This window comes from Fusarium redolens (genome assembly GCF_020744475.1).
Source record: "Fusarium redolens strain MPI-CAGE-AT-0023 chromosome Unknown BKA55scaffold_2, whole genome shotgun sequence".
Classification (NCBI taxonomy): domain Eukaryota; kingdom Fungi; phylum Ascomycota; class Sordariomycetes; order Hypocreales; family Nectriaceae; genus Fusarium; species Fusarium redolens.
The window spans coordinates 2,558,849-2,582,264 of NW_025763665.1; the positions used below are offsets into that span (position 1 = coordinate 2,558,849).

Here is a 23,416-nt window from a genome sequence, read left to right on the forward strand (position 1 = left end):
CATCTTTTTGGGTCGCGTGAACATGATATCGATTATGCAGCCATCCATTTCACAGTGGCGTCTTCACTGGCCACTAGCGTCCTCATAACGTGATTGGACAGCCATGAGCTTCGTGGGAGGATAGGTGTGCAACCTTAAAACATAGGATCCTCAGATGGGAATCTATTTCTTGAACATTTACTTAACAAATTGATATTCAATATTCACGAAATCATGGAGTCTTGCTCGACGTGTGCAACCATCCTCTCCTCAACGCCAGCGTATAGAAAAGAGAAACTATCTCTTCCGCAAGACCGTCGAGTCGCATGCTGTGCGAGAATCATCTGTGGCAAATGCATTCATGTTCGTCATCTATCTCGACAATCATTTTTGGTTCTGGCTGAAGCTGATACTCTTTCGTGGTAGAAGAACGAGCGATTTGCCGATTATTGTCCATACTGTCAGGTTTCGACAGGACCGACTTCTCTGCCGCAAGGCTTGAGGGAACCGCCGGCTTATACATCGCTGCCATCGTCTAGTTCAAGGACTACACATATCTCCGGTGCGCCGCCACCATATTCAGCAGCCTCACCTACACCGAATATCGACTATGAGAAGGCAGTCTTGGCGCAAGATGCTATGAAAGAAGATGCTCCAGATATCTTGCATTTTCTCGACCATCGCCATGACAGCGTCAGCTCCTTATCTCTTCGATACGGCGTACCCACCCATGCTCTGCGACGAAGTAACAACATCACGAGCGACCACTTGCTTCTCGGAAGACGAACAGTACTGATCCCCGGCGAGTATTACAAGGGCGGAGTCAGTCTCTCGCCACGGCCCATCGAAGGCGAAGATGAGGAGCTGAGGAAGGGCAAGATTCGCCGCTTCATGACATCCTGCAAAGTCTCCGACTATGACATTGCTGTGCTGTACTTGGAACAATCTAGCTATGATATTGAGAATGCTGTTACAGCATATTTGGACGATGAAAAATGGGAGCAAGAAAACCCAGCCTCAAGCAAAGGGAAAAAGGCCGACAAATATAAGAACCGTGGCCCGTTTTGGAGAGGACTCTGATGGAGCTTTGAATTGAATATTAGATTCATGGTTCGTACCGTCTTGCGGTTCTCACCACACGCTTCGGTTCGCTGGTTACCTATCTTCTTCCAAGACAGGGACTTTTAGCCCTGTACGTTAACGCCGCCAACAACCCAAACATTTCAAGTTTTTGTGCAATGGATTCATATGATATACTAAAGATACCACTTTTCCTTCATCAGAATGCAGACCGTGTACGAATATCCTGAAATTTGGTTAGCAAACTGTGAGAACAAACGTTGAGCCAGGGAGAACTTGCAGAAATCTTCCGCTCTATCTCTCGGACCGATCGGTCCAATTCGCCGGCAATCATAAGCTTCTTGTCGTTGGGCAAAAGATTGTATCGCTCGCATAGATCGCCGTCAATTACTCCCTTGACAGGGGCATAATAACCGCGATACATGAGATGATCTCGTCCGGCGAGCGGGGGGTCCTCGGTCCTAAGGTGTTGTTCGAGGTTCTGGAAGAAATCCGCATCTTCACGACTGACAAATGGTATGAAAACTCCGATAGTGCCCATGATACCACTCCATAGCAAAATTTCCTGCCCACCAACTACCAGACTCGTTTTGGTGATACTGGTTGGTATGTCCTGTGTATAGAAATGGCACATCAGACTCACTCTGTGAGGTGTACCGTGAAGATATTCTCGCGCATTGATAAGATGTAAGCCCGTTTGCTCCTCGTCGGCCTCTTCACTGGCCTTTTCAGGGCAGCGGACAATGAACATATTTCCGAACTTGTCGCCGCCGGCCACCGACTCGTAATCTACCATGGTTGTGCATGTGGTCCACCTTGCGATTGTATCATCGACAAAGGGAATGAGTTTGTTCGACGCAGGCTTGTATACCACGTAGGTAACGCCCTGTTGAACATCACCAACAATAATTCGACTGCCCTGCGTATTCAGCGACACGATCTGCTGCGCTGATACTTCAGCCTGAGATTTGCGAAGCATCTGTCTCATACCGAGATCATATATACGCAACTGTGTTCCAACTGCAACAGCTACTCTTCCTTGAAAAGCCAAGAGAGCTAGAGGTGGTTCTTCAATCTTGGTTTTGTGAATGAACTCAAGTTCTCGCCCTCCGTCTTGAAATCGGTAAATGTGTAGATATCCTTCGCTATAGCTGCGAGGATTGACTACCATGTCTTTGCCGGTACCAACTACTAAGAAGCTCTCGTTATCTTGGCTCGCAAAGGATACGATAGCTGCACTGACAGCTGCTTCATTGTTCTCCAAATCGATCGTTTGTAAAACCTGTCCTTCCTCAGATAGTGGATCTATCACATTAATGCAAGATGCCCATCGGCGTGTGCCCTTGGGATAGCCAAAATCTTCAGGTGGGAGCACCCTAGAATCACCGTTGACGATTTTCGGGTCTGCCAAAAGTTGTGCGCGTAGTTCGGGCGGTAAAGTGTTGTTGTCTGCCTCAATAGTGTAGAAGAGAGGCTGGTCAGGATGCTTCACAAGTTTCTTCGGGGTATAAGTCAAAGGAATTGATTTCTGGATAAGTGTCTCGCCAAGCCGATCGATATTAAAAATTCTGTTAGTGTTAGCGCACGCTTCGCTTTATGATGCCATAGGAATATCGTAGGAACGTGTTGCTTCAGTAGGAACAATTGGAAAAAATGCGTAATAGGCCTCATTGCTTAAAGCATAGGATCCCGTTTTCTCATCATATGCAACTGGATTTCAGGGGTAAGAAAAAGGAATAATAAACGTACCGTAATGATTGACCTTGGATACCAACAATGCCTTCTTCGCATTGCTCACTACTAAAGTTCCAACCCCACTCGAGGTCGACGTAGTTGAGGGGCGTCACTACGAATCCTTTTGTGATCGGGTCTGCGTAGCCAAGCCAAGGCCTAGAGCTTAGACCAAGCACGCATGTCTTGCCCTGAACTGTGACCTGGAAAAGTCGGACTTCCTTGGGACCGAGGAACTTTTGGCGCGTGTCTGTCAATTCACCAGTGACTTCGTCAAGAACTGTCCTGAGATAGACACCGGAGTGTAGACCGATGTGGAGATAGAGGGTAGAACCGCCCGACGAGGAGTCATCCATGGCGATGATTGCCAACGATGTTGGGGCAGCTGTAAGAGCCTGGACTGACTTGTTTTCCAAAGTCGACTCTGGATCCAGGCTAAGAATACGGACAGTGCAATCATCACAACCGACTGCCAAGAATGAACTTCTTAATCGTCCCTCGGGGACGTCACCCAGACTTAGGCAAGTAACGGTACCAAACATCTCCTTCTTTTCATCATACTCAGCCAGCGAGCCGTCTGCATCCATCTCGAAGTAGACGATCTCACCAGAGCTGAGAGCGACAGCGACCTGATGAGCGTTGGCCGTAGCAGCAACAATAGAGCGATGTTGTGGGGCAGCCCACTCATTGACATGACCATTGCGCACATGTCGAATGCCCTTAGGGTGAACCTGGATCAGTCCATCGTCACCCAGAAGCTGGGCCGCCAGCGTTGGAACACTCGTGAGAAAACCGGAGTCACTGACTTCCTCAACAGTCTCGCCAATACTGAGAACTAGCGTACCGTTGGTGAATGATAGTACGATGTAAGCATCATACTGTTCTGAGCGATTCAGCTTCAGCGTCCAAACAGCAGAAGGAATTCCAGGCAGCTCAGAGGCAACGATTTCATTGACTTCCAAACCATGTTTGAGCATCCTGAAGCTACTTCGGGGCCCATTACCACATATGGTATAGATTTGAGGCGCATCTTCTCCAGTAAGGTTTGCGACTTTGCAATCTAAGAGGGGATTCATGGCGGGGATGCTCTCAACAAGGGCCAAGTTTTCAGTTGGCCGAGGATGGAAGTAAACGGGTTCGTAAGAAGCTCTGGGATCCGCCGGGAAGTCATCACTGTAGAACTCCAGTTCCTCATCATCATCACCGAGCTTTTCAAATTGGTAGAATGAGTAGTTACCAAACTGAGAAGCAACGTAGAGGAAACCACTTTTCAAAATGCAGAGACTTGACGCGACCGGAACGGTGTCGAAATACTTGATCTTGAGTCTTTTGACTTCTCCAGTGGGATTGCCTTCCTCATCCTCAATCATATCGATCGAGAGTTTGAAGAGATCACCATCGTCTGTTTGCAAGAGGAAGAAAAACGCGCCTGCACTGCCTTTCAGCTTGTGCATGATACCGGCCACGATCGTGCGTTTGCGGTTTGGATCTTCAGTGGCGCCACGTCGACGAGGGATGGCAACACGGAACGCTTCCTGATTTGAGTGTCGATATGTGATATTTTCCTCACCGCACACGAGTACACCACTAGGCCCATCATTCCCACCAGGGACCTGGAACAGAATTGATGCTGTTGGGTCAACAGGATCTGACCACTTGCGCACAACGTGATTGAGTCCCAGGTCAAGCTCGTAATAGACCAATTGAGTGTCCAACTCTTCCATTGCCTGACCGGTCGAGTCTTGGTCAATCTCAGAGTAGTCGATCTCGAGAGCGGCAAACACTGGATTCGAGTAGCCGACATCAAGCGCAACCATAGAGATGACTAGGACACCAGGTTTGTGGGCCTCAAGAGGCGACGAGATTGTGAGCTCGGCTTGTGAATTACGGTTGAGGACGTAGACAAGTTTGTTCTTCTCAGTTGAGGCAATTAAGCATGCTCTGCCCTTAGGGTCGCACGCCAGATACTCGCCAGGAATGACTCTCCGCACACCGGATTTGCCGAAGGTTTCGAGATGTAAACGCTGAAAGCGATTCTGAGCAGGTAGGTACTCGATGATTGTGATCCGACCTGAGTCGGATGCAATGATCAAGTAGTCTGGAAGTTTTGTTAGCCTTGGGGTTCTTGTAACAGGACATCAAGTACTCGGTAGCGCTGTGGTCGACGCGTCTGTGGCATCGCTTTCGAATATCACTAAGTGATTTTCCTGAGAGGGGTATTGGATTGACTTACCCTTATTGCTACCAGCTAACCGGAAGGCGGCGAGTGAACGGATGATGCCAAAGACATCATGAGACAGGAGGGTAATCACCTTTCCCTGGGATGGATCGGGTCGTAGTAGGGAGAGCTGCGAGCCAGCAGCAGTGATGATAAGCTGCTCTCTAGTGCCTGCGAACTGGCCCAGGACCGCTTGCGTGACGTTTGTCGGCGGCTGAACCGTCAGCGAGTACAAGAACATGTTCGACGTGGTCGCCATGTTTGCGGCTAGGCGCAGATGAGCCTGCGCGGCTTCAAAGACAAAGACAGGTCAGATTGTGTCGCGTCGAAGCTGATGGTTGGAGCTTTTGAAACTCGAGCGAGCTTTGATGTCAAAAAGTTTGGCGCGCTTCGGAGGAATTATTTTGCGGCGCAGAAGATTGTGGTCCGAGCTCTTTGAATTATCCCACTTCAGTGATATCAGGCCTTCCGAAGAAGCCTGGGTATTGAATTGTGTCCGGGATTTGGCTGATTTTGTCCGTAAGATGGAGCCAACTCTGAGGAAAGCAGCCTCGAGCATCTGCGGGCAATGTTCTGCAACTGTTCGGAGGCAATTGGCCTCTGGAGCGGCAGCTAAGCCGTGGATGAGGATATCAGCCCATCATGTCCGCAGACACTCAACTATCAAGGACCAGAAAGGAGCCGCCCCTGCGCCCAAGAACCGAGACTTTTCAACTTCCTCAGTAACACAATCTGAGGCCACCGCATCTGTCACCAACAAGTCGTCTCCGTCGCCATTACGCCTGAGTCAAGATAACCTCTTTCATCCGTTTTCAAAGTCACCAGTACCAGAGTTCCGGCAACGAGCTGCTTTTATGCGACAGCATGCCTACTGCCCTCACCCCGATCATCAGCAAACGAAGCTTCCTACCATTGCCCCGAAACCCGAGGATCCTGAGGCTGCTAAAGGAACCCAGCCACCCCAGCACGTGAACTTTGAATGCCCAGACTGTGGCTTACCAGTTTATTGCTGCGAGGAACATTGGATGGATGATTACGAAAAGCACTTGGAAGTTTGCGACACTCTTCGACAAATTAATGAAGATGACCACGATTTGCGCTCTGGCCGAGTATTCGAAGAAGGCAACCTCCCAGATCTCCAGATGGAACATGCGGCTATCAACATGACAAATTGGGATACTTTCATGTATACACGAGAGTTTGATGCCGTCAACTCTGATCGTCAGATGAGACAGATCACCCGGCTTCTGACCTACCCCGTGACCATTGGCAGTATTCTACATGAGCTTAGCCCTTACAGTATCAAGGCAGGAGAGCGAATGACTACAGAGGGACTGAAGAGTTTCAGCGGTTAGTGCAACGACTGACCAGAGAATAGCCATGAACTGATTGATGTTACCAGCATTGCGATACAACTTACATCCTCCCAAGTCAGGTCGAGGAACCGGTGTTGGCGAGCTCAAACCTGAGGCCCCGGCTGTGAGAATTTTCATTCTGGGAGCTCGTGCTGAGTCTTCACTCCCTCGACCTGCTTGGGTTCAGCTGGCACATATGTTCCCCGAAGCCAGACTACACCTCATCTTTGTTGGACCTGAAAGCATGGCCAACCGTGACGATGAGTTCCCGTTGCCAGAACGCACCCCTTCAAACCCCTTTGGAGCCGTGGTAGAGGATCGCGTCTGGTACAAGATGAAGATAAGTACAATTGTGGATTACTACCATACAGTCCACCAGACTCAGCACTTTGCACCATATGATCCTTACTTCGACTGCTTTGTGCTATTCCACCCTGGTCTGGGCCACCCTGCAAGCAGCCACGAGTGGGAAGAAACCCTCCCCCTTCTCCTTGAGACCAAGATCCCCATCATCAGCACGGGATATACCCAGTTTGACATGGAGCGCGACGTCGAGTGGGTGAACAAGAAGTCGAAGGGAGAGTTTGATATCCTTCTGCAGCCTGGAGAGAACGTTTTCAGGAGTCTTCGATGGGATCTGAACGACATGGATCCTCAGGACATCAGCTGTGGTAACTGGGGGGTGTGGGCATTCCGTGGTAAGAGGTATGTTGTTGTCAATCGATTGTTGAAAACGAGCTGAGCTGACCCTGCAATTGCAGATATGAGACGGCCACAAGGGACGCCTGAATATAGGTAATCTTATGTAAATAAAAGCGAGGAGGTAGTTGTACCAATAATGTACAGAATCTGTAGTATACCGGTATCTATGGTTGGTAGATTAGGACCAGAAGCATTCTCCTTCATCTGAGATGCACATCTTGGAGGAGCGGAAGCAGAAAAAGAACATCTCCTGAAACAGAATTTCCACGTTTGCGTTACTGAAAAAGTACCCAAGGTACGCGATTATTCTGTGGCTTGAACTGTACTCAGTCAATTTATACCACTTTAATCTGTCTGGAATGCCTCTTGCTGTTACTCGGGAAGTTACAGCATGGGTATCTCATGCATGCGGCCTCCCCGCGCCTGCAGTGCACGGTTCAGGCGACGGGCCAACCTGTGCCGTGCGCGGGCAGGAGCCAGGAGCTTAACATGGAATGCATGCGGCCTGCCCTGCGACCCGATGTTAACTTGACTTCAATCCCAAACCTCGAAATCGAACATCGCTCAAACTCGCCATCACCAACTTCCTTCCACTTGATGACCAGGTCATGATACCGAAGACTCGCCGATCACTCCGGTCATGACCGCTACTCCCTCTGTGGCTCCGGCCGTGCCTCCTGCCCGTCCGCCAGCCCCACGCCCCAAGTCGGTGGCCTTTGATACTGAGTCGCCGAACTCTGCTGTTATTGCCTCGTCTACTCGTCGTCCGTTACGCTCTAATACTACCGATCCCTTGTCCGACCGAGCAACTTCGCTTCTGATACGTCGCACCCTCTGCTCCCCTCAGCTTGGAGAGAAGAGCCGCGATTCGCAAGTGCCTATCGACGAGCTGCTTCCACCATTGACCAGTCGCAACGATGTCGACCTTCAGTTGTACGCCCTTCTCGCTATTGTCATGAGAGAATTTGTGCAGAGCTGGTATAGCAAAATCACTACGGACGAACACTTTGTAGCAGAGATATTACACATTATTGCCCACTGTTCGCGAGCCTTGGAACAGCGGTTTCGCAAAGTTGATCTGGAGAGCCTGGTGTTGGACGAGATACCTGACTTGCTGGACAAGCACATAACGTGTAAGGACTTGAACTCTGCGGTGCTGTTCCTATCTGACGGTGACTAGCCTACCGGATCTCTCATAGCGCTATCGCGAGACAGCCTGTTGAGGTCGACCCTCGAGAGGCCTACCACGCCATGTGCCCTCTCCCACACCTTGCGCCAGTCCCTCACCCAGATTTCCCAGACACGATATCCGACCAGAAAGAGAATGAAGCGTTGTATCGCCAATTGCTGGTTCAGGGTGTCCTCGCGATCCTATTGCCCACAGAAGACCTCGAGAACCCTTGTCTCACGTCTCTCGTTGAACAGATCTTTTCGGAGCTTATCATTGGTAACGTTATAGCCAATAAAGCCTCTCAGCCCTGGATGCTGTATGAGGGCATCTGCATCACGGCCAGGGTTTTGCGACAGAGAAATGACCAAGGGGTAGTGGTTGCAGAGAGCCAAAACGATTCTGGTGGACCCAAGGTTGACGTAAAGGGCCGTCGCAGCTGGTCTGTAAGGTCTATGTTCCTCGGCGTCATCCAGCTTGGGATGCTGGTAGTTGCCTCGCTCCGGTTTATCACGACTGCTCTGGTGATGGCATCGTCTCTTCCCGCTAGAGCCACGCCCTTAGACGAAAAAGAAGCTTTGCTGGATCACGACAAGTCTCCGCCAAGGTCATTCGACCCCGTCAAGGCGCCGATCCTATCGTGTCGAGTATGGACATGTCTTGGAAATCTGTTTGAGCTCAGCTTGCGCATGCCTTGGCTGGATGGATTTCTATCACTTTTACAATACGGCGCGGTCAACGGACCTGGACGAATCGCTGGCCACGATGGCCCTATTGACAGGTAAGATATGAGCGTCTCTTTTCCACTTTCTCACACCTATACCGTCACCAGACAGTATTTACCTCGCATGAGTTTCAAGTCACTGGACCTCCTGAAGCTCCAGTGAGCTTTCAGAACAATAATTTCTTCAGCGGCCCATGCCGTCTATAACCTCTCGTTGAATAACATACCGTCATCGGCGCACGCCCTCGCAACCCACAGCCCACAATTACAATACGAGGATAATCAAACCAAGACAACACCTTTTTTCTTGTCATCTTTCCCGTGTCGCGATCATGATTGATATGGGTCTCGGGAGTTGGGCTTTCAACCAATCGAAAGGCATAGCGCTACCTTTGACATCTGATTGCTTGACAAGGTGCACGAAGCTAGGCCTTTTCATCCAGCGAAATGTCAAGATTACGCGCCCTGCCCATGTCAGCTTCTCCAAGGGGACCACCCGCTCTTTGAAGATGCAGCAAAGAGCTTGACTTGACTCTCGCTCCGTGCCGCGCCACCCGTTATAAGGCTACCTTTATCATCTCCGAAGAGGTTATGCTATGCTAGCCTGTTGAAACTATACTCGAGATTTTTTACCGCAGTCTTGGCCACAACACTCTCGAACCTTCCAGGAGCGGTCTGGCTTGACCGGGCTGGTCTGACCGGTCGGCCTCAGCTCTTTCTAAGAACCCGAGACATGCTGGATCCATCAGAGTCTTCTGCACCCTCCACGCGGAACTGTTACACGATCCTTGACGATGAAAGGAGTGGTTCGGGAGCAGGGCTGTCTGGTGATATGCTACCCACACTCAACCGCGGCCTGATTGTATACCTGTTGTGTAATCTCACATATCTATCTGCACGAGAGACCTATACCGACATGGACGACGAATGTGCCTTCTCATCCATTTCCCCGCACCTTGCAAGCCTCGCCTTACACAGCTTCCCCTGGTCCCGATTAGGTCCCTATCCATCTAACGTGGACGGATCAACATGGAGACGCCACTTTATGCGCCAGCCCAAAGAGAATGAAGGCCAATAGGCTATTAGCAGCCTTGTCTCGCCTTGAGCTTTGCTGCTCACCCTCACATTGCATTGCATTGCATCGCATCACATCGGCTAGCCCGACATACATTCGACGTGCCCCTTATTGCATATAACGTTTCCGATCATTGAACCCCCCACGCTGTACTACCTCAAATACAGAGTAAGGCTAATATGTGCTAACCTATCTCTCTCTCTCAGGCTCCTCTCGCATCACGTTAATTCCCTCTTCTCTCCCTCGAATCTGCCCCCTCTTCTGCGTACCCTTCGCGGTGTCCTCTTTCCCAATAACGCCCCCGGTAAGACGACCTTGTTCCCACCATCTTCCGAAGCCGAGCTGCAAGCCCTACGTCGCAGAGCCGCTAAGTCTCTTTGGGGGTTGCTACCGAAGGGTGTGGGAAGGCTTTATTTTGGTGGTCGCTTATGGCGGCGAAGTGCGGAGACCGAGGGTGATTTATCAGATGACGAGGATCTGGTGGATGAAATGGAGCGGCTGCTTCTTGTGCTAGACGATGAGTACTGCAATAAGCATCTGATGTACAGCATTCTTGAGCTGCTACTTGCTCGCTTGATGCCTGAACTGACGGAGAAAAGCGTGACGGAGCTTTGGGAAGAAAGACTTGGCTGAATAGATCTGTAGACTCTCTTTTAGATTGATGATACCCCTTTGTTGACAAGTTAATAATGCTTAATCAGAGATAGATAAATCACAGCGAAATGGAAAGATAATGTTCAAGAGCAAGGACATTCCTAAATGCACAAATGCCGCCCATTCAACTAAAGAAGGGATGCCCTCAACTGCCAGACATTTGACTATCTCCAGTACCCCCTGAGCTGCTCGTGGGCTACGCTCAACCAAAATCAGCACTTATCTCCCCAACCAAAAAGCCTCTTCGGTCTCTTTTCCGTTGCCGCCCCGAGAACCATAGCGACCTCAACAGAGCGCTTCGTAAACCATGTGCCACTTCGTTCCCCGTACCATGTGTCATGCCATGCCATGCCATGCCGTGCCTCGCAGCAGATACCTTCTCATCTTTGAACAGAATACAGGCAAGAAATGACGATAATATAAAGAAAAGAGTGTATACGCAGACAATTAATCCCTCCGCGTCAATGCCGTACAATGCAATCAGGGGAAAAAAAAAAAGACGTGTATGAGAAACAAAGAACATTCAGAAAAGGAAACAAACATTGACAAACGCATGATGTTGCGTTGCCCCTTAAACTGTTGTTGCTGATATCGTCGCCCTGATGTGTCCCCCCTTCTCTGCCACTATGTTGTCCTTGACCCCGTCATTTCCACCTATTTCTGATCCTTTGCCTCTCCCTTCGCATCTCGTATTCAAAACGAGCAGTTATGAATTGTAGCTTCGTGTGTACGATTGTTTGTATGTGATTGTTCGGGTTCGCGTGAGCGGCAGAATAAACTCTCCAAGGGTGGTATCGAGTATAAGAAAAGGTTCGCTCCTGTTAACCTGGGTTTTCTGTTGTTTTAATTTCGGGTTTTTTAATAGTCGGCCAAAGTGCGGTTGGAAATGCAAAACAGAGTGAACAAACAGTTCAAATTGTGGCCAATGCCATCGGATTTTGAATGCTCGAGAGTCCGTTACCCGCGTGAGCAGGACGCTGACCCAAAATGGTCACAACCAAGATATTCTAAGCTCCCTCATGCCCTCGCGGAAATCCCATTTGAAGTGAGACTTGATTGATAAGACATAGGTACGAAAAAGAAACACATAGTCAATACTATGAGTACAGCCAAGCTTCAAGCCGATTCCATCTTCGTCGGCAGGAGGACAGGAGCTTCAACATCGCCTTCAGGGATTCGAGACAGTCCTCCTATCGATGGTCTTCCTTGGTGGATCTTGAGCTTTTTGGTCAGCTGAACGACTGACATATAATCGTTGGAATCGAAAGTGCCAGCAGTCTGGATGTAATTAAGGAGTGTCTGTGCAGCTCGGCGGGCATCTTCCTGGGAGGGCGAGACTGGAGACGAGTCGACAGGTGTAGATGAAGTAGCACTTGTCGCTGCTGTGGATCGATTTATACTTGAGTTGCTGCTACTACGGCGTAGCATCGGAGGGGGTGAGTTGACGTTGGTATCGATACTGAACGGCGTCTGAAGTTCATGTTGTGGCGATTCTAAAGCCGAAGACGGTGCGGTCGAAGATGGAGGATGGCGAGGAGTCATTGGCTCCGTTGAAGATGAGACTTGATTCACGTAGTCAATGTTGAGGGATGGGAATGTGTTGCTTCTTTTTTCTCTGTGCTGGAAGTCGGTACCTCGAAGTTGATCCATAGGGAATCCTCCCACATTGGGGTCGGGAGAGAAAGTGAAAGTGCCTGTCGGGCTCATGGTGCCAGCTGAGAATGAAGAGGCCGTGTTATCTCGAAAATCGCTCGAAAGTGAAGTTGTTGACTGGGACTCGGGATGCTTGTACCCAAAGTCAAAGTCAATTCCATCAGCGTGTGCCTCCTCGTCGCTTCGACTTCCCGAAAGGGGTGAAAGTTGGCCCGTAGGCGAAGGCGATAAATCGCTCGACTTCGTGGCAAGTGTCGATAGTCTTGCACTATCCGGAATGTTGGCCTCTGAAGCCCGCCGCATCAACTTGCCTGGTCCAATTCCATGCTTTTGCTTAAACTTCTGCAGCCAGCTGCTATTTAAATTGTTCAAGACACTCTCCTGGTTTCCACTCGCATGAGCAAAAAGCCTTGCTTGTTCCATGATCTCCTCGTCGCTGACTTGGAATCCTCGCTGTTGTTGTCTCCTGACGTAGTTGCTGAGTGTCCGGTCGAAATCCGGATGCTTGCCCTTGCCACGCTTGACAGCGGCATTTTCTGGCTCTTGATCTCGCTTTAAATACTGATCTTTATGTCTCAGAACCTTCGAAACCGTGCTGTTGTCAAGTTTGTCAGATTCTCGATGGCGAATTGTAACTTCGGATCCAAAATGCCTACCTTCTTTCAACACCGAATCGGGCTCCAATATCGGCTTGTCGGGTACCAGGATTATCTTCATGGAATTGGCACATGGCTCGTTTCTGTTCCGTGGTAAGAGTCTTCCTCGATTTCTCGTGCTGTGTCGGTAACCTAGGGGGCTCCACGGGCGGTGCGCTGGTAGCAGGTGTCATTGATAATGGTGGTGCTGAGTAACTCTGTGAAGGAGCCGGGTTTGTCAGTTGGCTCGGCCAAGTCGTATTTAGAAGGGGGAGTTGATGATGGGCCATAGGAGTTGGGGCTGGCTGTATCATCTGATGTGTTTGCGGTGGTGGAGGAGGCATTCGATTTAATGATTCTGAGGGCAGTCCATGACTGACAAAGGCGCCGAAGGATGGATACTCAGTCAAAGGACTTGCACTATATGGGCTCTGGCTATAAGGGCTCATGCTTGTCCAGGCGTCGTTCCCATACCCATTACTCTGGGCCATGGTGCTATCATGTCCCATTGTAGTTGTCCCATTTGGGTTATTCATTGTTGTATGTGCTGCCCAGCTGGCACTTGATCAGGAAAAGGAGGCTTTGAAAACCGTCTAATAGATTGATAGAGCCAACAGAGTCTCGCCCGTAAGAATTCTGGGAGGACGAGACGTGAAACGGTGGGCGCCGAGTTCCTGGAAGCTGGAAGCAAAGATGGAGGGAACAAAAGACTTGGTGTGATGTTGCTCACATTTGACACCAGTTGATGAGGAGATGCATCGTCTTGCCCGAATTGGTTCCTAAAAGTGCAAAAGTGAATTGAATCCACGTTTGCCGTCGATCACTCCAGTTCCAGCTCAGGGCAATTTGTTCCGTGTTAGATAAGAGTTGATTATATTGCAGCAAACCTTTTGCACAACCCAACCGAAGCACACGAACAATGTAAGCACTCAAACCCGCAGCAGATTCAGCCTCAACGACGGGCAGTGGAGTTTAGAACTCGATAGGCCGCAGAAAGTTGACCTCAACTTCTGAACCTCGAGCCAGTTGCTTGTTTGTGAGCCCTTCCTTTCTCTGAGAGGAAACGGCTTGTCTTTCAACACGCAAGCACACCAAAGTGAGACACGGCGGGAAGTTTCTTTTACTTGCTTTTTCCCTCGTTGAGCTCGTGGAGATTGCGGAGACAGCAGAATAGTCTCAGGATAAACGCGGCAGGGCAATGTACAAAGGCAAGACAAGAACGGATTGAGTCGGTGGAGGGTGGGCGGGCGGATGAGGAAAGCCACAGGGCAGCGAGCCGTAACAATGCCTAGAAAGGACCGCCAGTAGCTCGATCCGGACGGCAATCTCAAGACAGAGTTTTGATGGTGGACCGCAAAACTTGAGGCGGACGTTCCAACACGAGGCCAGACCGTTAGGAGTATATCGTTTTCAAGATGTGTAGTGCAGCGTAGTGTAGTGCAAACAAGCGAGACCTAAAGCCATTCGCATTGCTACATATGTAAAGATGAGACCCCGGAGGTCGACCTTCTCCATATACATATGCAGAACGCACGAGGAATACCGACGAGGGTGTGGGGGGTTTTCCTCACAAGGGGGGGAGGGGTGTGTCCTGTAACTGTGAGCGATCAAGGAGTGGTGTGTGTGTGGGAGGGCAGTGGGTAAAACCCAGAAAGCTTTGTACAGAGTAGACAACTGATGAATTCTGAAGACGCCTTCTTAAGGTGTGTACATGTGCATTTAGGTGTGGATGAAGCTGATGAAGACGGAGAGTGGCTCAAATCGGGTATGACAGGACGTTGAACGCTCAGCGGGAGACTTCACGCGTGTAGGCAAGACAGAGGCTCACACACAGACACATACTCACCCGCCAACAAGCGTAGCAAATTATTGAGAACCTGAAATGGCAGACAAGGAGACCGGCGAGGTAATGGTATGGACGCTTTCGGGCTCGGGGATAGACCGGTGAGCTAGGGTGTAGTACTATGGAGCTCTCAGCCGAGTCTTCTTCTTGTCGTTGATCCTGGCCAAGTCATTGCCAGGTCGGGAAAAGCAAGAGAATAGTCAGCCGTTGGAAGAAGACGTGGGTAGGCACAAAAGCCCTGGCCCGCAGCCATCTGATAGGTGAAGGCTGTCTCAGGAAAGGGTATTCAATCAAAGCAATTCCCATGGACACAAGCTTCTGATCAACGGAACGGGAAGCGGAAGAAGCAACGAGTAAAGCATAATGGGCCGTGGAATAAGACCAAGGAACTCCTCTCGTGTCATGTCGTTCCTCTGAAAGTAATAGGGTTTCCTCGTATCCCCTCCCTTTACTGTTGATTTTACCTTTCCGGCAGATCCAGCTTTGATGGCTAGTTTTGTATTCAGACCTGTCAGCCCATTATTCACACTCTTCTCCCGCTCTTGCTAAATTGCTCAGTAGAAGATTGGCCATGCCCTCGTGAAGGTTGAGCAATGGGAGGGCTCAGAGCCGGTGAGGATGAGGTCAGAAGATGGGGCGTCCCGTATCAGTGTCCACTGCTGGGTACTGTAAAGAGGAGAAGGAAGAAAAATGTCGCGCCCGGGCTAGAGAGATAGTCCATCTGAAAACCATCGACTTGCAGCTTTCATAGGGCATCTCTGTCTAATCTAGAAAGCGCGGCGCGCCAAATCCATGCACTTTGAAGGGCAATGGCTGACTAGGCTTGGTTTAAACTGGAGAAGGTCGAGGGAGAGCTGTAATAGGTCAGACCTTTCTCCCGAAAGGAGTCCACTTGGACGGTTGGTCACCTGTTAGAACAGATCCTCCCCAGACGAAACCTGGTCAGGCCAGGCTTAGGAGCCCAAGCTCTGAATCGTAATATTAACATGCTGGTTCTAGTATAATGCTCAGTCCGGGACGGGACAGTTGTAACAAGGAATCGAAATGGCACAAAGTAAGATCGACTGACGGGACACGGATTAGATACAGAGCATGCAGCAAATGCAATTGCAACGGCATGCCCGGCCACTCTTCAGAGCAGGGGTCTATGATAACCCCTGGTGCTTGATGGAAAGGAACTTCCAGTGACCAAGGATGATTATCGCCGACAATGAGCGAGTTGACATTAGCTTTGGGGCCTGCTCCATCGATGGAAGTGAAAATGACACCGAGGCATGGGTGACCGCGAGGATACCAATTCAGCTTATTAGCCCGAAACACAACCATCGTTCAGCTTCAGCCTCGGGCGGATCAGCCCGCGGCCTCATCTCTCTTTCTCTCTGATTCACACTCTTCTTTCCTTCCCGAGCATGAAACTCTGATACACGGAGCACTTCAAGGTCAAAGCCCGACCGGAAGGCGAGTTCCGGGAGCTCAGACTGTCTCAAAGGGAGGACGGGGCGGAGATGGGGTTAGTGAGAAGGGAGGGACTGATGAACAAGGCTTTGGTTGTTTGATTCGCTCAGCCTTGTTCCTCATCTCATGCCCTAGCCATGGCTTCTCCCTTGCCTCTCGCGTCTCCTCGCCTCGCCTCGTCTTGCTTGCTTGCCTCGTGGTCCCAGGATGGCACAGCCATAACTCGTGTAATAAAGCAAGTGCCTCAGGATGTTAAGGGTCCTCATCGTTAACGAAGAGAGACATGGGCCCCGAAGCTTCATTCAAGCATCCTTGTCTTTTGCATCTGTTCGCTCCTCCAAGCCCCCAGGCCGAAGCCATTGGGCGGCATGGCTTACGGGCCAAGGTCTAGTGCAGACAAATATCGTGGCCGTGGGGATATGGCACAATGTAAACTTGCAAGCCCAGTCCAAACCAGGAGGAAGAAGCGAGAATTGTGGTAGCTATCTCACTGTAACAGACTGGCGCACGTGGTCCACCTGACGGTATTTTTTTCTCTCTCTTTCCCTTCTTGAGTTATTAGGTGACGGAGTCGAGGAAGATGATGAGATGCATGTTGATTTCATCTTGACCAGGTACAATGTTCATTGTGAAGCCCGTTCACGATGATCCTTTTTGTTTGATCTTATCGATTGTAGTTTAGTTCATATCGCTGATAGTTTCGTGTGTCCTGTTTGCTTTATGCGGACGAGCAACCATATCGAACGAAGACTACCAATATCAAACCCCCTTCCTCTCTCACACCTTCTCGGCACCATGATGACATGGTGCTCGGGATGCCGCAACTGGAATGTCGGTGGGTCAAAAATTTCTAGCCATGCCATCCTATCCTGTATCTCGAAGGACATCAATGGATTGACAGTGTGCCATGGTACGGCGTCCAGTAGCATTTTGATGCCTTGCGTTGCTTTGCCATGGCTTCACTGTGGATGGAAGACGAAGATCGACCGCTACTCTGAGCAAGGACGAACTGGGGCTTGCCAGGCCCTAGGCATATCGACAGGACAGGTCAAGGACAGAGGCAGGCTAGTGGGACGGCCCTTTCTGGAGCCAGTTTGACAGCCGCCGCCTGCCGCCCATGGCATGGCCAGTTACCATTCCGCCCCTAGTCCATCCCATCAGCATCCATGTCTGGCATCCATGACACTGGAGTATGTCCCTTGTCCATGTCGCGGTTTTTTGTAATGGTCCTGCTTTTCTGAGCGACTGATGGTAAGTTGTGAGATGGATGGTGACTGCTCGAGTAGCATTTTTTCATTTCTTCAACTTTCGTATCCAAGCAACAGAGTCGGGATGAGGTATCAACATCTTGGCCGCATCCTGATGGGGACGGCTTAGCGCAATCTCCGGAGGGTTCAATCAATGGACATGCAGATGCAGCCACCATCATGAGCTTGCCCCAGATATCTTGTCCATTGGGCAGCAAAGTATCCATACCTATTCTATCAACGATTGTTTGTTCCTATTAATCCTGATCAAAGCTGCGATGCGACAGATGAATGCATGGATCATGAGCGGGCAGAGGAAGAGGCAGAGGCAGAGGCAGAGAAGGAGGGGGGGAAAACCTGTGGCGCGCCATAGACGGTCCAATCCGTCTTCCGGGTGTTGTTCCAGTTGGCCAGTTTGATCAAGATCCCTGGCGCCGGGCTTTAGTACGTAGGTTGAATGTAATCTGATGGTGTCTAGTGTATGCTTGCTTTGAGGTTGTATCTCTTCTAGGGTTGACTTTGACAGAGTCATGGAAGACAACAGTGAGTCGATGATGCAGCTACGTAGAAAGGAGGATGGAAGTCCTCAGGCTCCAAACCCAATTGATGTAAATTCAGCCCAGGCCAATATTGAGCTTGAAGTCTGTCTGATGAGGAATGGAAGGAGCTCACAACGACGGCAATTGCAAAGGTACCTGAATAATCAAGGCAGGCACGACCTACCTACCTACTATACCTTACCTCATATCTGCCCACATCGATCTGGACTCACCAGGGAATTCTGGGCTCCGGGTGCCCCTGTATGAAGCAGCCAAGCTTGACCATAAGCAGACAAAACAGACACAAAAAAAAAAACGAGGCCTTCCAAGTGGGAAGATGATGACGAGAAAGATCGCGGCCGCTCGGGCGAGATCTACTAGGTTAAGTACGATGTATCTCATACTCACTCAGTCTCATCTCATCTCATCTCATGACAGCAGCATCATGCCGGTGCGCTAACTTAGCATGTCATCCATTGTCATGTACTAAACGCCCGTAGAAACTTGCGTATAAGTGGCCGAAACTAACCAATCGCTCTGCAATCCTCTGCTTTGATATCGATATCAATTGTGTGCCTCGCATAGTGTTTGGTCAAAGGTTGCTAGTCAGGCGCTGCCAGGGGTCGCTCAGTCAGTCAATCAATCAATTGATGCTCTCTCAGGGGGGTTCCTTGTTGATGTTGTAGGTTGAGGATGGACTCTCTTAGGCGCCATCTACCCCCTTGTGCTTCGATTAAGATCTCATTAGTACTGCAGATGTTCTGCACTGCACTGATGATGCTTATAATCCTTTCACCTATAGTAAGGCCGAAGGTGAGTATTAGACTTAATGTTGTGCTTTTATAGCGGGTTCAGCCTTATCTGGGATTTGTTGAGCCTTCCGTAGCGCCGTGCCGCCGCGTACAACTAACTAAACGACTTATAGATCCGCAGTAGGTTAGTACTGTATTCAGCTTAGGTAGACCAAAGTTTTTTATTTAATGAATATTGTACGACACAGACACTGACGGGGTAACTATTACCCATAATCCTTGAATCTCATCATCTTTTTAAAAAGTTAAAAGATGACTTCCCTGTTCTGCAGCCACTCTACCTGCTGCTGGTGTTGTTGTATGTATCTTGTTCACTACCTCACCCACCACCTTGTGTGTGCAGTATTGTGGAGATAGCCTAGCAAGAGACTGTTGGTTTAATGCTCAACTCCCCCTGGCCCTTTGCTTCCCGCTAGACTTGCTTAAGCCTGGTGCGGGCTTCGGGACGTTTTTCTCGCCAAAGAGGCTTGAGCTCTCCGCCTTTCACGAATCGTCTCTTACCGCCGCCGCCATCAGAAAGGCTAAGGGTCGGGTGTACTACCTGTAATCTAAGTTCCCTTACTCAGTAAGAAGTAAGCTAGCTGGGGTGTGGACGGAACGGAGCGCGTGTTTGGTGCTCTAATGTAGGTATGTACATACCTTAGTACCTATTCCTCTGATGCTACTCCGTACCTCTCTCTCGAGTCAACATCATTCTAAAGGTACCTTACCTTGGCTGGTTCAGGTACAGCTAATCGCCTTGGCAACGAATGGTCTGTTTCACTTGTCTCAATAAAGACGGCCAATCTCTTACTAGGGGATCATAACAGGAAATGCCCTAAAACTCAAAATGCTTTACTCTTTCTCTCTCTTTCTCTCGTCTCGCCTTTAAGCGCCGTGAAAGAATCTACCCACAACCTGATTCGTAGGCCTCAAACCCCTGCGTCTGCATCTGTAGCTGCAGCTGCATATCCCACGCTTCTGCTGGGCAATCCGGCCGCAGATCAAGAGGCCCTCGGTTATGCAGGTCGAACCACTCCCAACTGCATCCCATTCCCGCTCTGCTTCTGCTCGTTGACATCAGATGGTGGCGTTTTGTCCATTTGAATGTCACCGTCACCGCAATTATACCCGTCAATTGACCAGTTGCTACTGTAACTATAGCTTTCAATTCGGTTGAGTCTCAATCATTCAATCCGCAAGCGGGCAGCCCCCCAAGAGTAATGGTGACTTATTATCTGTCAGCTCTCTCATGTTACGAGAATCGGTATCATAAACCTTGCTCGGGTTTGTTCTTGGAAATATCTCCGCTCAGTCAAGCCTTTATGCATTTCAGCCGCCTGGATGAATGACAGCACGCCAAGATGTTGTAACCATCCATCGATTGATGACTGACTGTACTTTATCATCGAGAATCATTCATTATTTTAAACAATTTGATTGTAACTCCTTACTGAACCACCATATAGTAACTGCCGGGTTTACTTCTGCTTGCGCAATACCCAACGTTGCTTTTTTTTTTTTTTTTTATCCCGGAAGACTAACCCGGACATAGGCTTTCGTATAAAATCCACGTCCGTAGTTACTCCGTCCCGTCTTGCTCACCATCTTCATCTTAAATCTCGCTCTTCCCTTGTTCATCCTCGTCTGCAGTTGACCTAAATTTCTCTCCCCTGCGCTGGACCCATCAGCCTGCCCTGTGAGTGTGCACGCCACTTCTGACTTCCCCCGGAAACTATTGTGCCGATCATTATCGTGCCTGGTCGAGCCAAGTCGATACTTCTTGTCAACCAGACGTGCTCGTAGCCGTGTATCCATTGTCAGCCCTGTCCATATTGAACATGTTTGCTGCTGCTGTTATCGTTGTTGTAGTAGTAATCGGCATCCCATCCATCCCATCCCATTCAGTGCTCCCCTAGTCTGTGAAGTTTCCTCCTCTCTTTCTCCATCAGCCACTCGGAGCTAACCAGAGTCGCAAACTGGTGGGTGGCATGGCTGCAGTAACAATCTGATGCGAAGCGGCGGTCCAATCTATCTGGAAATGTCTCTCGCTCACCAAGCCTCTGCCGTTGCCGCGGGATCGTCCCCTTCAATCTCTCTGAGGTTTCTCTTCATCGCTTGACAATGGTTACTGTTACAATGGTTAGCGTTGCTATGAGCTTAGTACGACGCAACCCTAGCAGCCTTGATGCAACGGATCAGACTGAGACTGGGGTCATGGGCGCCCTGGCTCATCAACGAAGCAAGATCCCGACTGCATCGGGTAGATCAAGCTCACTGCGGCCTAACTGCTTGTCCCTCCCTTCTCAATATGTCCTTAGGCTGCTGCTGGGATTGAGGGTCGCTGTCGGAGACTCCGGGGGTAACCTACCAACATCCTCGTCACACAGTTCGTGAGCCAAGCCAACGCGTTGAGGCTGGTGCTTGACAGACTTGCCATAAACGATGGCCGTCTTGAACACCTCCGTAATGCTTCGGTGAATGGCGTTACACTATTTGCCAGCTCGATTAGCAATCCAGGATTCCTAATTTGGATTTTGGAGATGAGGCTCCGCAGGGGACGGCCAAAAGGGCGCCCGCCACATGAAACTGTTCTGACTTACAAAATCTTCAACAGTGCAGCGCGTAGATCGGAGCACGACAGGCTGAGAGTAATCAGGCTGCTTGCCCTTGGGCTTCGTGTACACGCGGACAAGGTTGAGCTTGTCCCACATGGCCTCCATCAGCTCATCAATGTTCCATCCGTGCTCAGAGCTGATAGGGACAGCGTTAGGAATTCGATAGAGAAGGTCAAGCTCCTCAATGCTGATCGAATCAATCTTGTTCAAACAGTAGACAACGGGGATATAACTGGCGAGTAAGATCGTTAGCAAACCAAACTCATCTCGACTTTGTGGAAGTACATGTGTTTGCCACACTTCTTCAGCCTTACCTTCTGCTCTTTGCCTCGAGAACGTCGATCAGGTCATCAACGGTAGCGTCACACCGGATTGTGATGTCCGCAGAATTGATGCGATATTCGCTCATGACAGCCTTGATCTCGCCGTGGTCGATATGTGTCAGGGGTACGGTGCTGGTGACATTGAGGCCACCCTTGTCCTTCTTCCTGAATGTGATGTTGGGGGGCTCCTTATTGATGCGGATTCCGAAGCCCTCAAGTTCCGCCTCAATCACCCGCTTATCCGTCAGAGGCTTATTGACATCCAGCACAATGAAGATCAAATGGCATGTCTTAGCGACTGCGATGACTTGTCGACCTCGACCGCGACCATCCTTGGCACCCTCAATGATACCGGGAAGGTCGATAATCTGCAAGGGGGCACCTGGAGAAACGCATGTCAGCCACAACGTTTGACGCACGAGGGAGCCGCCTTCTGATGGTGGTGGTGGTGTTGGTGGGATTGGGGATTGGGCATCAAGCCGAGAACAACAAAATAGCCGCACCGCACCCGTTGATCAAAGTGGAGGTGGAGATGGAGGAGCGAGGGGAGAGGGATATCACAGACGACTAACCGTTATAGACAACTTGACCAGGCACAGAGGTCAGGGTGGTGAATTCGTAGGCGGCAGCCTCCGAGTGTTGGCCTGTCAATCTGCTCATGAGCGTACTCTTGCCCACCGAAGGGAAGCCGATGAAGCCAATACTGGCTACGCCTGTTCTGGCCACATCGAAACCGGCACCACCGCCACCACCTCCGCCGCTGGGAGTCAACAGTTCGCGCTTGAGCTTGGCCAACTTGGCCTTAAGCTGACCCAAATGGAATGAAGTCGCCTTGTTCTTCTGGGTTTTGGCCATCTGGTTACACAGGTTAGAGCTGATCCCGGTTATCCATACGATAAAGAATCCCCCATCATGGTTATCGACTCTCGTCTTCTCCGATAGCGTCGGTTAGGGAGGATTCGATTGGAATATCACGTACTTCGGCCTCAATATCTTTAATCTGGTGGGGGAAACCGGGGTTAGCAAAATCGTGCCAGCCAACGTCTTTTGGTAGGAAAGCTACATACCTTGTCCACTGTAGTCGCCATGATTGCGGTTGCGGTTACAGCAGCTGTCTCGAGTCGATATTCGGTTGTTGTCTGGCCTCAGATCTCGGGTTCGTGGCCCAATTCGTGGTGTAAAGGCACTTTTGGTGATAAATTGTAAAGAAAGTTGAAAATGGCGGGGCACGACAGAAAAACCTGGTCCACACCTACGTCAGCCAGTTTGACTCTCTTACAGCCAATCAAATATTTGATTAATTTGCCTCCAGGTGGACCATTCACATTGAATGCCCAGTACCGTATGTACTAAGAGGGAATGAATCAATGAATCAATGGGACGAATCACTCCCTCGTTGTCATAATAAGATGGTTTTTGGTGTTTTTAAAAAATTTTGTTACTTGTTACATACAGCCTCTCAGATGCAGTGACCAGAGTCTGTCTACCGACAGGACAAGGCAAAGACTTTACCCCAGTTCCCCTTGCTTCTCTATAACGATATCAGTCATGCTTCATTCATAACAGCAACAACACGATACACCTTGCACAACCCTCAACATCATTTGCTAATCTTTCAAAGACAAT

General features: G+C 49.9%; 6 protein-coding genes across 6 annotated transcripts; 4 read left to right on the plus strand and 2 right to left on the minus strand.

The window, feature by feature from the left end:
* Positions 1-103: 103 nt before the first annotated feature.
* Positions 104-1,059, plus strand: BKA55DRAFT_589849 (uncharacterized protein; the record flags this gene model as incomplete). Its single annotated transcript, XM_046195006.1, has 2 exons — positions 104-112; positions 406-1,059. 2 exons carry the CDS (start codon positions 104-106, stop codon positions 1,057-1,059), a joined length of 663 nt encoding a protein of 220 aa, XP_046055263.1.
* A 199-nt stretch (positions 1,060-1,258) lies between these two features.
* Positions 1,259-5,267, minus strand: BKA55DRAFT_499260 (CPSF A subunit region-domain-containing protein; the record flags this gene model as incomplete). Its single annotated transcript, XM_046186640.1, has 3 exons — positions 1,259-2,627; positions 2,809-4,888; positions 5,024-5,267. 3 exons carry the CDS (start codon positions 5,265-5,267, stop codon positions 1,259-1,261), a joined length of 3,693 nt encoding a protein of 1,230 aa, XP_046055264.1.
* Positions 5,268-5,532: 265 nt separating this feature from the next.
* On the plus strand, positions 5,533-7,105 carry BKA55DRAFT_499532 (zinc-finger of mitochondrial splicing suppressor 51-domain-containing protein; the record flags this gene model as incomplete). Its single annotated transcript, XM_046186662.1, has 2 exons — positions 5,533-6,358; positions 6,411-7,105. The coding sequence occupies 2 exons, from the start codon at positions 5,533-5,535 to the stop codon at positions 7,103-7,105; spliced, it is 1,521 nt and encodes a 506-aa protein (XP_046055265.1).
* Positions 7,106-7,705: 600 nt separating this feature from the next.
* Positions 7,706-9,120, plus strand: BKA55DRAFT_500545 (PXA domain-containing protein; the record flags this gene model as incomplete). The annotated part of the gene is made up of 3 exons (XM_046186759.1): positions 7,706-8,196; positions 8,265-9,014; positions 9,066-9,120. 3 exons carry the CDS (start codon positions 7,706-7,708, stop codon positions 9,118-9,120), a joined length of 1,296 nt encoding a protein of 431 aa, XP_046055266.1.
* Positions 9,121-9,587: 467 nt separating this feature from the next.
* On the plus strand, positions 9,588-10,777 carry BKA55DRAFT_180040 (uncharacterized protein). Its single transcript, XM_046185043.1, has 2 exons — positions 9,588-9,827; positions 10,239-10,777. Exons 1-2 carry the CDS (start codon positions 9,691-9,693, stop codon positions 10,663-10,665), a joined length of 564 nt encoding a protein of 187 aa, XP_046055267.1. The 5' UTR covers positions 9,588-9,690; the 3' UTR covers positions 10,666-10,777.
* Positions 10,778-21,155: 10,378 nt separating this feature from the next.
* Positions 21,156-22,645, minus strand: BKA55DRAFT_499789 (GTP binding protein; the record flags this gene model as incomplete). Its single annotated transcript, XM_046186683.1, has 4 exons — positions 21,156-21,341; positions 21,453-21,699; positions 21,782-22,172; positions 22,363-22,645. 4 exons carry the CDS (start codon positions 22,643-22,645, stop codon positions 21,156-21,158), a joined length of 1,107 nt encoding a protein of 368 aa, XP_046055268.1.
* Between the last annotated feature and the right edge of the window lie 771 nt (positions 22,646-23,416).

Bases quoted from the DNA above. Each gene is read 5' to 3' on its own strand.
- BKA55DRAFT_180040 (XM_046185043.1), top strand. From the start codon at position 9,691: ATGCTGGATCCATCAGAGTCTTCTGCACCCTCCACGCGGAACTGTTAC. The intron at 9,828-10,238 runs GTTGTGTAATCT...TCTCTCTCTCAG, and splicing joins CGCGGCCTGATTGTATACCT to GCTCCTCTCGCATCACGTTA.